We start from the raw sequence: 15079 nt of genomic DNA, 5'->3' as shown, positions 1-15079 counted from the left end.
CATTAATATGTACATACAAAGTTACCTAACATATAATCTTGATACGCCTTAAATCTCTCATAAAACAGAAGCTGGTTAGTCTGGAAAATGTCAGGAAAGGGTATATTTCCATCAGGTACAAGTCTCTGCAATGCAGTGCCAAGCCTTTCATGACTGCCATAATCACTGCTTGCATCATCTTCATCATGTTCATTCTGAAACAAAACTAAGAAACAAAGGCCAATAAGTAATCAAAGATGAAAAATTAAGGATTGTTTCCCTCCCTGAACATGTGTTTGCCCTTTCTAAACCTTATTTGCGTAATTTTATTTTAAATTACAAAAATAAAAAAATTATGGAAGAAAACTTGCCTAAGTTTACAGATATTGTGGGCTTTCCAAAGCCAATTTCTTTTGTTAGAAAACCTGAATACACCCAACAAAAGTATGGTCGAACAAATTGAAAAGAATTTTAGAAAATGAAGCAGGAATTAGAATTACAACCACTGTATATATAAAGTATGTATGAATCAATAAATGGTTACACAATTAATTACTACTTTTAAAAATTCTTTCTTGTTAGAAACTTCAGCTATCCCATCAGAAAATGGCAATATAGCAAGGTCATTAGTCCATTAATTTTAAAAAACTGAACAAACTATCCGACTGATATAATTTGTCAATGTAAGACCTAATCAGGGTGGTGACAATTATCAGGAACACAAAATAAATGAGACAAAAAGGTACCAAGTGGGAACTTTACACTTAAATAAAGCCGGCAATGTGACTGCACATTAGTTAGTAAAAGAAGGGTTTTGCCGAATAATCTTTATTACATTTAACTCAACTGAAATACTGTAAACCCTGAGCACAAATGTATCAGTATATAACAGGAAACTCCCAAACAGTGCTTAACACTTTTAAAGTGCTGTTATTTTTATTAAGTGATTTGCAAAAAATAATGACTAATGTACACCAACATAAGCATAAAATACATTGAGAAATTTAAAGTAAAGCTATGAAGCAAAATATTTTCACATTTTGCTAAAACCTTCAACCAAGGAAGCTTGACAAGATCAATAGGTAGATAGAGATAACTTTATTTGTCCTTGGAAGTAAATATGGCTTTTTAAAGAAGCGTGCTAAATATATATATAGACAGACAGATAGACAGACACACACACCCATAATGCCTAAAAATGGAGAAAATTAGAAAGACACAAAAAATTCTGACTTTGCAGTTACAGGCAGAGTGAGACATTATGCAACCTATTCCTGTTGGTATAAAGGAGCCCTAGTAGCGTATCTTGACACACTTCTACAGAACAATTCATCGTTTGAAAGTACTCAGTGATTGTGTCAGAGAGAGGATGTGCAGCATTATTCATTGCCAAACTCAGTTTACTTTTCATTTTCACCTTTGCTACAACCTCCAGGGGGTCCAGAACGCATCCCAAAACTAAGCCTGCCCTTTCAATTAGTTTGTTGATTCAGTGGGCCGCTCTTGAAGAGATGGCAAGACATAAGTGCCACTTGTCTGCATCCACTAGGTGAAGAGGTGCCTGCCTTGATTGGAACAAGAACAGTGCAGAATGTTTTTCACAGAAGCTGCAATTTCAGGAGCCCTAGGTTCTGACCCAACAAAATATAACAAATATATAACAAATTTGGTCAGCACTGGACTGAAGAAATCGAGGACTGACTCAATCTGATCCCGAGGCTTTTTATGTCTCTGTGTGTTACCTCAGTTGTCTCCTCACTTGGTCTACAGTTATGGACAGCCCAAACTAATACTTGAAGGTGGACTTGTTGATGTAATATGGATGGGGGGGGGGGGGGGGGGGGGGGGTTTGGGGTCTGGTGATTGGAAATCTATTAAAAAAAGGTTCAGGGTATTAGCTTTGTCCACATCCCCTTCTAGCACCTGAGCCCAGGATTGCTTGAAATCAGTAATTATGCCCAGTCCATTACAGACAACTTTCATGTTACTCTGAGGGAATTTTTTTTTTATTTTAGCTTTGAAAGCGTCTTTTACTTCTCTCGGATTATTTTTTCAGCACTTGCTATGAGTTACCAGATTTGAATGCTCAGTCCCCTGCACATAAATGAAATATAATGTAGGTGATAGAAATATTGGGAAAATATTCTTCTGGTTATTTCACCTGGTGTAGACCAAGTCACGGTTGCAACATTCCATACCAGTTATTGCCTGTTAACGTAACAGAAATTCATTGACAGAAGAAGAAGAAGAAAATAAATGATTCCAAAGGCATGCGCTACGTGATCCAAGTCTAAGCTACGCATTAACTGGTCATGCCACACTTAAAGCAACTACAGTATTATTACTTAATAACACAAATTCACTCGAAGCTTCAAGCCACTAATGTTGGTTAAATCATGATTTTATCCAGCAAAGTCTTCAAGCCAAACACTCTGAAACTATTTTAATTGCGGGTAACTAAGAAATTATATTAATAATATTTCTACTCAAATTGCTCTCCGTGCAGGGACAACCCGTGAAGCGAACCCACATTACATAGACACGCACAATTTTAAACATCAGAATTAAACTTTCAAAACAGGACAAACGTTTTGCACTATACTTACTGTACAGACACAGAAGGACTGATTTAGGTAAGCCACTGTTAAAAATTAATCCAGTTTGTTTGGTTTTAGGAGTAGGTAAAGCTACCTTTACGTGGGTATTGCTTATAGTTCTGAAAAGGAATTTTTTAAAGAGGCACAATCGAAAACGATATCTTAAAAACAATCTTTATGTGGGTAAAAAATACCTTGTTTTACAGTATCACATTCCTCCTCTGCCCACTCCTCTTTCAACTCAACATCGGCGTCTGCTTGAAAGTTAGGAGATGCAGTTTCCTTATCACGGACTGGGTTGACAGTGTCTTCTTCATGAGGTTTCTCCAGAACTTCACAAAATACACCCTCAGCCATCAGACGCTTCGACAAAAATATCAGTATTTCTCCAATAAAATAAGTGTCAAAACAAGAAAGCAGGATTACAGCACTTTTCTCGATAGGCGCCCCTCCTCTTTGAGCTGACTATGATTTCAAATATTGCCCGGTTAGACGATCTCTGTCCAATGGTAAACTCGACGAAAACGTCACTTCCGCTATTCGTCGGACACAATCCGGTCGCCATTTTGGCTCTAAGATCCTGAAGTGTTGGATTAAATTGATTAATTTGAAACTATTTATTCATAATCCTGCTAAAATATTACTACGTAAAATAATAACGACATAAAGCGCAGTGCATATTAGACTGTCAAAGTGCCTAGTCAGGTACGGAAAATAACTACGGAACGTGTTTAGATAAAATATGCATTTATATAAACTCAGATGCTACCACCATGCGAAAGCTTTAATATTGACGCAGTTAGTTATACAGTATTTTAATAAACCAATAATAACGTCACAGGCAAGCAGCAGAAAACAGATGCAAATGCCCAGTAATCGAAAAAAAAAATGTGCAGTGTGGTCTTTATTCATTGTTTTAACTTTTATGTTTTAAAGACAATACTGTACGCAATGTGTTCTTTTTTTGTAAATGTCTATCAGTAAAAAACACCTTAATTCACAATTATAACCGTGTTCCCTGTTTTGAACATACACATAGTGGTATATTCACCAGTGTTGTCATTTAGAGGAACAATTTAACGTTTTTCCTTTATTTTTTCTTATGACAGAGCGGTGTAGAGCATTTAGCGCTGCGCCCACTACACAGGCCCCTCCCATTGCCTCCGACATCTCGCAGGCGCTGGATATTCAAGAAGGGTCTACACTCTGTTAGGGTATCCTGTGCCTGAAAACAACTGACGTCATTGCAGCGCTCTGTAATATCTACTTCACCCGTGACACTGGCGCGATGACAGGAGCTGTGTGGCACTGAGTGCGAACTGCAGTTCCATTCTGTTGGTGGCACTGGCAGGGTGAATTGGCACTTACGTCTACAGCACGCCTTCATACATAGTATGTAGCTCAAAGTGCTTTACAATGATGGCAAAGAAAAAAATACAAAAAAATTATAGTAATAATAAGAAAAATTAAAGTAATAGATAAGAATAAATGGATGGATAAGAATAAATCAATACGCAATTACGTAACACAAATAAACAAGTAACAGAAAAAGAAGATTCCTTATTATATACTGTAGATTCATGTTTAAGTCTTTAAAGATAAGTTCTATGGCGACGGTACATTATCTTAAAATTAATTACAGATATCTATTTTAAGGTATTGTAGCGCAGACGCCACAGTATCATGAATGCATTTTATTATTATTATGGTAAAATGAATTAGCATTTAGAGACTTCTCAAAATAAATTTAAGATTTCTTAAAATGCAGATTACTTGTGAAAATATCTGAAATTTGCCTCCAGATATCTTAAAATATGCTCCGTTACATTCTAAGATATCAGCAATGCACGTTGAATTTGATATGTATCTTTGCATTTGATTTCCAGATATGTCAAAATAACTGTCTACACATTTCAGGGTGTCTCAAATACATTTTAAAATTCTCAAATTGATCTCTCATGTATTTTAAGATACCTGAAATGCATTTTGAAATATCTCAAAATCACTTTCTATACAATTCCCTATTCCTTCTAAATGTGTTTGAAAGATTTCAATATGAGCACAAAATTATTTTGAGATATCATGAAATGTATTTGTGATATTTAAAATTGTATTGTAGATATCTGAAAATGCTATTTCTTGTCTTTTTTAAAGATATCTTAAAATGTATTTGAAATAACTTGAAATGAAATTTGAAATATTTTGAAATGCATTTTAAGATGTCATGAAATGGATATGATATATCTAAAAATATATTTTAGATATCCCAATCAACAATGAATTTCACATCTTCAAATAATTTCCAGCTCATTTTAATCTGTTTCAAATACAGTACATTTCCAGGTGTCTTAAAATAACTTCCTGTGCATTACAATATATTTGAAATGCATTTCTAGATATCTTAAAATATTTTTCAGTCTTTTTCATATACATATCTAACATACATTCCAGATATCTCAAAATAATGTCCCGTGCATGTCAAGATATCTGAAATTCATTTTGAGATATCTTAAAATAGACTGCAAGTTCCATTGACATAATAATACATTTTACAGGAGGTAATTTCAAGATATCTTGAAATGTATTTGAGATACATTGAAATGTACAAGAATTTAGTTTAAGATATCTGGAAATATGTTTGAGATATACACAGTAACTTATTTCAAAATATCTTAAATTTCATTTGATATATCCAGATATGCTTTTTAGTTATCTCAAAAAATACAACATATCATTTCAATATATCAGGAAATCTGTTTGAGATATCTTAAAATACATTTCATATATTTTGAAATAAATATATATTTTCATTTAATTCTTTTTGACATACCTTAAATGCACTTTTGGATACAGTACCTTAATTGTATTTTGCAGTACCTCTAAATATTAATTTGGTTTGCTAAGGTGCTGAAAATACAGAATATAAAAATCTCATATTTAAAAGTACTGCTGATACAGGGCTTCAAGTAGAAAAAAAAAAACAAATGAGGAAGACACTCCAGATTCTTGCATTAAAGGCTCATCCAGTTATTTTAAGAAAGTAAACCAGAATATTATTGATAATTTGAAAATCAAAAGGATGCTTCCTAGCTGTGGTAATTCATTTTCAAAAATAAATATAAAAATTATAATTAATCCTATTAATAGTTTTCAGTACTACTGAGCATACATCTGAGGCTTAGCAAAAAATGTTTATATCCATGTTACAAGAAATTTAGTTTACATTTTTGCATTAAAGAGATGCAAACCCCATTGATAAAAATTAGGTTTGCATGTCTCTAATATCTAAAATGAGCGTATGCTTTACATGTATTGCTGCTTATTACAGTACTTGATCATTTGTACCTGAAATGTGCTAACACTTCCAAGTGATCAGCTTCAAAGTAGTGTGGCTGCTGTCACTTGATGACAAATGTTTATCTTATTGTTTATTGTTTGTAAAGAAAGTTTATGTTTGTGTTTCAAGTTGAGCTTAATAATATATTTCAGTATCTACAGTATATCCACTTAGTTCACCAGTAAATGCAAATTTTCATTATAATTAGTATCTTTATATGTTACACATAATATGTAAGACAAAAAACATTTTCTAAGGAAGGGTGGCAGTATTGCTACATTTTATGTTTTGGTGTTTGATAAATATCTGACTTAAAGGTTATTTTTGTCATTGGTAGTTCACAGCTTTAATATAACATTAACAAAGTAATTAAACTCCCCTTATAGTCTGTGAGCATAGCAAGCAAACCATGAACAAAAAATAAGGAAGCATGCCTTTGTGTAGTTTTCTGCTTTGATGAAACTCAGAGATTGTATTTAGGAAATCAGTATATTGCACTTTTTAATACATTTCATTTATATCAAAACATTAGGATATCAAAGAATACAGATTTAAATGTAATTGATTTTCTTTTATAGAAAGGCAGATTTCTGTATTTTATATTCTATGAAAAAATTAATACACTGGAATGATAGAACATTTCTCTGGTGGTTAACAGTATACAGCCTCCCAGCTCCAGAGTCCTGGGTTCATATCCCAGGCCTGGTCACTTGCTGTGTGGCATTTGCACATTCTCCTTGTGTCTGTGTATATTCTTCTCAAAGCATTCCAGTTTCCAAGACATTTTTGTCCAGTTAAATTCTTCACTCATAGGGTGTTAGTTAGGAATGCATGGGTGAGTGTGCCCTGTGATGGAATGGTGCACCTTCCTGGCTTGTACCCAGTCCCACCAGGGCAGGATCTGTAATTTTGCTGTACTAAATTAGATGAAGTGAGGTTAAAAATGGATAGCTGTATGGGAGGCACAGTCCATAAATCATTGTTACACCTTTAAATTTGTTTAGATCCAAATATTCTAAAGAAGTATATATTGATTTACACTTCATTTAAAAGTTTTGGACAGTAGTCAAATGTTATTTGAAGAAACATCTTTTCTGAAAGATTTCAGTCAGGCTTTTACACAAGTAACAGATAAAGAAACAGATTTGTCACCGGGAAAATGATATTCTAATACCTTCAGAAAATTCTTTTCTAGGGGTGGGTGAAGTGGCTATTTAATGAGGAACACACACTGAGTTGAAATTGACACTATTTTTGCAGAAATTGTTTCTTGTTATTTATGATACTAGGTTAAAACTTTAAAATCATCGGGTAGTAAGTCAATTAAAATGAAGCAAAATTGGTAGAAGATAAAAAGACTTCTGTGAACTATAAGGCATGGCAGCAGTAAGCACCCTTCTGAGTTTCAAAGAGAAATAAAAGTCACATTATTATTAATTTCTGAGACATCAGACGGATGTGGATCAAAAGTGAACTATCTGTTTAAACAAGACTTCAACAATGGGGTTGACATTAAATTAAGAAATTGATTGGAACAAAAGACTAGCAATTGCAGCACTCCAAGACCAGAATTGCCCACCTCTGATCTGTAGTTATTATTTTTTACCTGAACACAACTTTTGGTACTATTGATAGCATTCTATTACAAAGGATTGAGACTTTCATTAAACTGTTGGGAAAATGACAGCACTTCCTAGCTTTTAACTGTAGTTACAGTAGATAGGTATCCCTCGTGGGGCATTGCTGGGAACAGTTCTATTTTTTTTATATATTGTGACATTAGAAGATGTCATTTTGAAACATAATACAGTATATGTGTGAGTGGACCCTGCAACAGATTGACACCTCTATCAGAGTTGGTACCTGCTTTGTAGAGAGAACTGTTAAGGATAGACTCCAGTTCCCTTCAATCCTGAATTGAACTACTGTAATGTGGTTTCAGAAAGCTGTGATATACAGTATTAGCATTTCTTGCAAATGACAGCCAACCATGTCAACTGTTAAGTGATACGTCTTCAAGTATGTAATTTATAATGCTTTAATAAGCTAAAAAAGTGTATAATAATTACTTGTTAAATTTAGGAAAAACAAAATGTGTTTTAGTGGGGGATATTATTATGTTTATTAAATTCATATCCTTTTAAGAGCCCAGCATTGTATACATTAATTATAATTATAGTAGTAATAAAAGAAATGCAATATAAATATAAAACATAATCTGCAATCATAGACACAGAAACACCATGCAGTCTGTCTGAAAATATTCATAATGTAAATATTCTCTCCTAGGATGATTGTATGAGTGTGTGTGTGTGTGTGTGTTTGTACAGTATGTGTGTTCATGTACGCCCAAGTTTGTATGCATGCTCCTATGTGTGTATATGTATATTTAAATAAGTTATGTATCTCAAAAACTATTCATGCAAAATTTTTTCAAATCAGTAGGCCACGTCCAATAACAAAACAGAGCAGATGTAGGAAGAAATTTTTATGGCACATATCATTGGACATAGGTCAAAACATTATTTAAAGGACATGGGTATAAGTACTGGACCAAAATGGACCAAAGCGATAGGCCTGAAGCCTGTGACATTTACATAGTTCCATTTATACAAAAGTAACATAAGGTCTTATCTTTGAAACTCATTTCAAGCTTACTCATTATATTTCCTTACTACCATGTCAAGCTAACTTGACATCACTTTCACCTGCGTGTGTTCAGCAGCAGTTTCTCAGAGTTTGGAAACTGATGGGTGCTAATCTTTGCCTCTCCAGGAAACATCTGTTGATTTTCCCAGAAGAGTAAAACATACATGGTGTGGAACATGGCTGGGGGTGGTACCCAGCCGGGACACCCAGGAGGACCAGAGGAGGGCTTGTGCCTCCTCCAGACCATGAGGGGGCGACCGCCCCGGTTGCTTTGGGGGCCACAGGTACAGAGCTTTGAAGCTCAACCCTGTAGGGGCCCGTGGTCACCACCAGGGGGTGCCCAGATGCCTTGGCAGCCCTGGACCTCAGCACTTCCGCCACACCTGGAAGTGCTGGGGGGAAGAGAAGCAGGAACACCTGGAGTGCTTCCAGGGATACAGCCGGCACTTCCGCCACACTGGGGAGTGCCGGTAGAAGATTGCCAGGAAGCACCTGGAGCACATCCGGGTGGCTATAAAAGGGGCCGCCTCCCTTCATTCAGAGCTGGAGTCGGGTGGAAGTGGACAAGAGTCTTGGAGCAGAGGAGTGGAGGCGGCGAAGAGAGGCACTGAGGAAAGATGCCTGGACTTTGGGGTGATTGGTGCTGCGGCACTGGGGTGTGCGTGTTTAATATTTGTGAATTTCCCCTTGGGATTAATAAAGTATCTATCTATCTATCTATCTATCTATCTATCTATCTATCTATCTATCTATCTATCTATCTATCTATCTATCTATCTATTTGTAAATAGTTTGTAAATAAACATGTGTTGGGACACAAAATGATGTCCGCCTGTCTGTGTCAGGGCTGCTTCCCACAATGGGTTAGAATTTTGTGGCAAAGCAACAAAGTAATAAAGACAAAAAGAGCAGATCATATACAGAACATTTAAGATATTGGGTAGTGAGAGTCTGCCAACTCTGTTGTCCCTCAAGTACCATAAATGACATTTCACACATTAAATATAAAGCATTCATAAAGATACAAACTTCAGCCATTAATATTTCTTGAACTATACATTGTGTTCTTTTCATTTTTTGTTTGTGTAAGTACCACCACATTTCAAGAATATATTAGCATTTTTATCAATTATAAAATAGTTGAATAAAAATGTATATTGAAACACTTATTGCTGATCCATCCATCCATTTTCCAACCCGCTGAATCTGAACACAGGGTCACGGTGGTCTGCTGGAGCCAATCCCAGCCAACACAGGGCACAAGGCAGGAACCAATCCCGGGCAGGGTGCCAACCCACCGCAGGACACACACAAACACACCCATACACCAAGCACACACTAAGGCCAATTTAGAATCGCCAATCCACCTAACCAGCATGTCTTTGGACTGTGGGAGGAAACCGGAACGCCCGGAGGAAACCCACGCAGACACGGGGAGAACATGCAATTTCCACGCAGGGAGGACCCGGGAAGCGAACCCAGGTCCCCAGGTCTCCCAACTGCGAGGCAGCAGCGCTACCCACTGTACACTGTGCCACCCTATTGCTGATCCTTCTAGACATATTGCATTCAAATGACACAAACACAAAGCTTCAGCAACACATCATTTTGAAACAGAATTTTTACAATGGGTGTTTAAAAAAAAACCAATTCCATTTTTATATTGCATGGTAGCAGATATTCAATGACAGAGCACAAATATTATTCTTACTTTGTCAACTTGAAAAAAAATATTTTTACAAAAAAATAAAACTATGGCACAGAATTGAAATATATATTGTGTATGCACATTTGATATGGCGTCTGTTAAAGGCATTATTAATAATATATAATATATTCTGTGATTAACTGTGTAAAGTTGTTTACCAGAAAGTGAGTATTCGGAAATCATTTGTGTTTGTTTACATCCAAAAAAATGTCATTGTTATATGACTGTAATTGAGCTAAAGCCTCCCAGGGAAGTCATATGACTGAGTGAATCATGTGCAGCTGTTCAGCACAATACCATCAATAAACTTCATCCCAATCAGGTATTCAGTGAATAGATCTATCCAGGAAGTGGCACAAATCCAGTCAACACTATATTTAGTACTACAGTAATTAACAGTTTACATTAATTACGAGCACATAATCTGGTTAGACATAAATAAGAAAGACTTGGAATGAATCAAAATAGAAAGTAAACAAGTAAGAAATGTATTCATTTGAACCTGTTCATATTCTGATATGCAAACCTTGGCAGACCATGTAACATATATTGTTAATTTAATAAGAAATCTTCAGGCATTTGTAATCACAGTCTTTACTGAAACAGTAAAATTAGATATTTAACAATGCCCGTCTGACTCAATACTGGAGGCTGCAGTGATTATCTGGTCTCTGTGGACATTTGATAAACCATGTCAGGTTTAGAAACCAACCAATCTGTGATGGAAAAAAACAATGTGACAAAAATGTTTAGACAGTAAGGTCATAATGAACATCTGCTTACACTCCCAGCAGCCATATCATTCACGTTCTGTTGTTTTTATTTCTTTATTACATTTTAAAAGCTTAATATTAAGAAAAAACATCTCAGAAAGCTAAAGCCTGGTAAGTTTTAAAAGTCATTATTTTGTCAAGTTTGATAATATAATAGTTTAAATGACTGAAGAAAATAAGAACTCCATTAGCCACTTTTTAGCAAATATAAACTAATGCCTTTGATTTGTGGTAAATGTGCAAATTAAAACCTCTGCAAAACAAAGCTGTCTCAGTCTTACTTCATCATTAAAGAGGCCTCTCTAATGAGGCCCCATAACAGGGCTTTGGTTCACCATGTCCAACCAGAGCTAGGTGGATGTTCTATGGCATGAAAACTATTAGGATCTGGAATTCTCCAGATGTTTTTTGTTACTAAAGTAAATTGTTACTTTAATAAGAAACTCACATAACTGGTACCTGTTCATGGAAAAAGAAAATGCATTATCACAGAATCATAAGTGATTAGTTGGTTCCATATAGAGTGATTTAGCAGCCCATGGTATATGTGGATTACTTTGTTGTCATGCTCATCGCAATTTTGGGTAAACTGCACATGCAGATATCACACTTAAAGACAAAGAAAAGGAATGCTGAACATGGGATTAATTTGATTGTGCAGATCTTCTGGCATTGACATTAAAATGTAAGATAACTTCTGTCAGGAAAATGCATCCCCCATAATTACAGAACAACCAGAGCTCTTCATGCACTCACTCAGGCATGTAGGCTTTTTTTGTGTTTGTGATCAAATGTACAGTTGTGGAAAACATTTGGAGATGTTTCATCCAACTGCACTGTGTATTACTAGTAATCAGCAATACACTGTCCATGCCCCTTGCACCTGCACCCTTGTAATTTCAAATACATATTGCCAGATGCACTAAGTTGTGTGTGCATCACATCCTGTCAGTAATATATTAATTTACAGTGTTATCAACGGCCTGTTCTTGATGCAACTGCTTGTTCATTCTATAGGATGAAACTTGTTGTCATTTGATTAAGAGCTGCTCTTCCTTTTACCTTGTTTATCAAATGAATACATGGACACGTTGTGCCGTAATTATGTGCTCTTTGACCAAAGATGGCATTTGCATTCATATGTATTTCCATTCTGACATAACTTTACAGTAGACACTTTTTTCATGAAATGTCAAGAAAATAAGATACATTTGTTACTGACATGTTTGTCAAACATGTACTAACAAGCAGGTGTGTTGGTAGTCACAGAAGGCTTATCATTTGGTTGTGCTTGCTTTATTTATAGACACTGCAACAATGTGTGTATCATTTATAAAGAACCCTGAACATGCTGAAAGGTTAACTGGTTAAATAAGTAAGCGATTGATTACCAATTATTTATTCAAATAACCAATTTTAAAAGCACCAAGTGTAATTTCAATATGGAGCTTTTTTTTCCTTGAATTCTCCTGCAAGTCCCCATTTTTTGGCCATTACTTGTTTACAGCTTGTGTTTCTCCTACTGTAAGTTAACTACAGTATCTTGTACATCTTCACAAATAGCTTGACAGGAAATATCAAAAGTATACAGAATGGAGTCCTAAACTTTTCTCCTTGTATCGCATCCCTTAAAAATACTTTGTTTGAGTAAACTAGGAAGGACATTATTACACCCCTTATTACAATCTTTGATGATGTTGGACAAAACAGCATTATGTACAGATAGCAAATGCAAACAAGGACAGAACATGCACACTCCACACAAGCAGTGGTCAAGAAGGGAATTACCCCCAACTCCTTGGAAATGTAACAACCTAATGCTATCATGCTATTGCATGAGTGTTTTTAGCAGTTTTTTAAAGTGCTCCACTGTATTAGCCTGGCGAATTCCTACTGGCAGGCTATTCCAGATTTTAGGTGCATAACAGCAGAAGGCCGCCTCACCACTTCTTTTAAGTTTTGCTCTTGGAATTCTAAGGAGACACTCAGTTGAGGATCTGAGGTTACGATTTGGAATATAAGACGTCAGACATTCCGATATATAGGATGGGGCGAGATTATTTAAGGCTTTATAAACCATAAGCAAAATTTTAAAGTCAATCCTGAATGACACAGGTAACCAGTGTAGTGACATCAAAACTGGAGAGATGTGCTCGGATTTTCTTTTCCTGGTAAGGATTCTAGCAGCTGCATTCTGCACTAGTTGCAAACGATTTATGTCTTTTTTGGGTAGTCCTGAGTGGAGTGCGTTACAGTAATCTAGACCAGTGGTCCCCAACCTTTTTGACAGCAAGGACCACTTTATTAGATGCAAATTTTTCCACGGACCGGTCGGGGGGGGGAGGGGTTGGTTGGGGGGGGGGCAGTTTTATACACAATTTACATAACATTTCTATTATTATTAAAGTTATTAAGCAGTTCGCATACGTTTGCAATCTGCGATTTTTCTTCTTTTTTTTGCATATAACAAAGACATATGCTTTACATTTGCCAATCCAACAGATTGCACATCACAAACATTAACACTGCAATCTTTTTTTTGTGTCTGCCGTTTCTATAGGAGGGTGACAATGAGTTAAATTCCAATGGATGTTTTTCAAATGTTGACAAGCAATAAGCAAAAGGAATCACTGAAAACCACAGAAAACAAAAACAGCAAAAAAAAAAAAACCAAAAAAAAAAAACAGAACGAGGAAAGTTCGAAGAAAGAGATTTTTTTACAATGTTTCTGTTTGGGGATTGTTGTGCAAACATGCACAACTGAGCTGCGACTACAGATCTAACTGTGAATTTGTGAATTTCCCCCTGGGATTAATAAAGTATCTATCTATCTATCTATCTATCTATCTATCTATCTATCTATCTATCTATCTATCTATCTATCTATCTATCTATCTATCTATCTATCTATCTATCTATCTAACTGCTCTGTGGATGATTCGTTCAAGCATTTCAAGGTCACTTCGTTGTAATGAAAGCATCTGTTGAATGTACTTCGTAGTAACGTGATTTCTATAGACTCATGTCATATGGGGAAACTGTCGGGACCATTAAAATACTTTGTTGTAATAGTCTCTCACCTCGGTCTCTCTCCTCTCTCTGCACCGCTGCAAAGCCCCGCCCGCCAAGTGTTCTGAAAAGTCTGAGTGAGTCGCCGTTGCCGGCAGTTCTCTCGCGGCCCGGCTGTCAGACGGCTGCGGACCGGTAGTGGGCCGCAGACTGGGGGTTGGGGACCCCTGATCTAGACGACTGAAAACAAACGCATGAACTAATTTCTCAGCATCTTTCAATGATATAAGAGGTCTAACTTTTGCTATGTTTCTTAAGTGAAAAAATGCTGTCCTAGTGATCTGATTAATATGCAATTTAAAATTTAGATTACAGTCAACAGTTACCCCTGTTTTTTACCTCCGTTTTGACTTTTAATCCTAATGCTTCCAGTTGCAAGTCATTTACTACTTTAACAAGTGCAGTTTCTGTACTGTGGTTTGTTCTGAAACCTGTTCTGAAACTAATGGCATGTTTATTGAGGTGATCATTAAGCTGCATAATGACTGCCTTCTCTAGAATTTTACTTAAGAAAGGCAGGTTAGAAATAGGTCTAAAATTTGACACTCAGCAAATGGTGCTGCTCTGGTTCTTTGTTTTCCTTTTATGGTTTTGTTCATCATGTAATTGCCCTTTGAAATTTGCTTTACACTCAGCAGACGTTGCCATTCTTCCTTTTTTTTCCATCATGTCACTTGGTTTTGTGATCATTTTTCCTTTATAAATCCATGATGACAAGTCACTTTGTTGAAGCTGTTTGAAATTTTAACAACACTACTTGAAATTTTTGAATTTCCAGAATTCATCAGGCCATAAGCTGTTGATCATATTGGATTTTATATATAAAGATTAGTCATCTAGTTATTTTACACAATATATTTAGCCTATCCTTTAATTTTCCTTTTGTAAAATGAAGCATATAAAAATAAGAAAAAGAGTTGGGGTACAAGCTGGAAAAATATAAAAGATCTTTGAATAATGTAAGGTG

General features: G+C 35.7%; 1 protein-coding gene across 2 annotated transcripts in view; it reads right to left on the bottom strand.

Moving 5' to 3' along the window:
* The window catches only part of shcbp1 (SHC SH2-domain binding protein 1), a 60192-nt gene extending 56734 nt beyond the window's left edge, over positions 1-3458 (bottom strand). The window contains exons 1-2 of one of the 2 annotated variants that reach the window (XM_028809660.2): positions 2771-3458; positions 26-205 (exon numbers count right to left, since the gene is read on the bottom strand). In XM_028809660.2, coding sequence (XP_028665493.1) covers positions 26-205; positions 2771-2933 — 343 coding nt within the window. In that variant the 5' untranslated portion in view covers positions 2934-3458. The remainder of the gene's footprint in view (positions 1-25; positions 206-2770) is intronic. The other variant, XM_051931582.1, reaches the window with a different exon arrangement.
* Positions 3459-15079: the final 11621 nt, after the last annotated feature.

Source organism: Erpetoichthys calabaricus, chromosome 9 (assembly GCF_900747795.2).
Source record: "Erpetoichthys calabaricus chromosome 9, fErpCal1.3, whole genome shotgun sequence".
Taxonomy (NCBI): domain Eukaryota; kingdom Metazoa; phylum Chordata; class Cladistia; order Polypteriformes; family Polypteridae; genus Erpetoichthys; species Erpetoichthys calabaricus.
The sequence above is the reverse complement of the archived record's forward strand: the minus strand, read 5'-3'. Positions and strand labels throughout refer to the sequence as shown.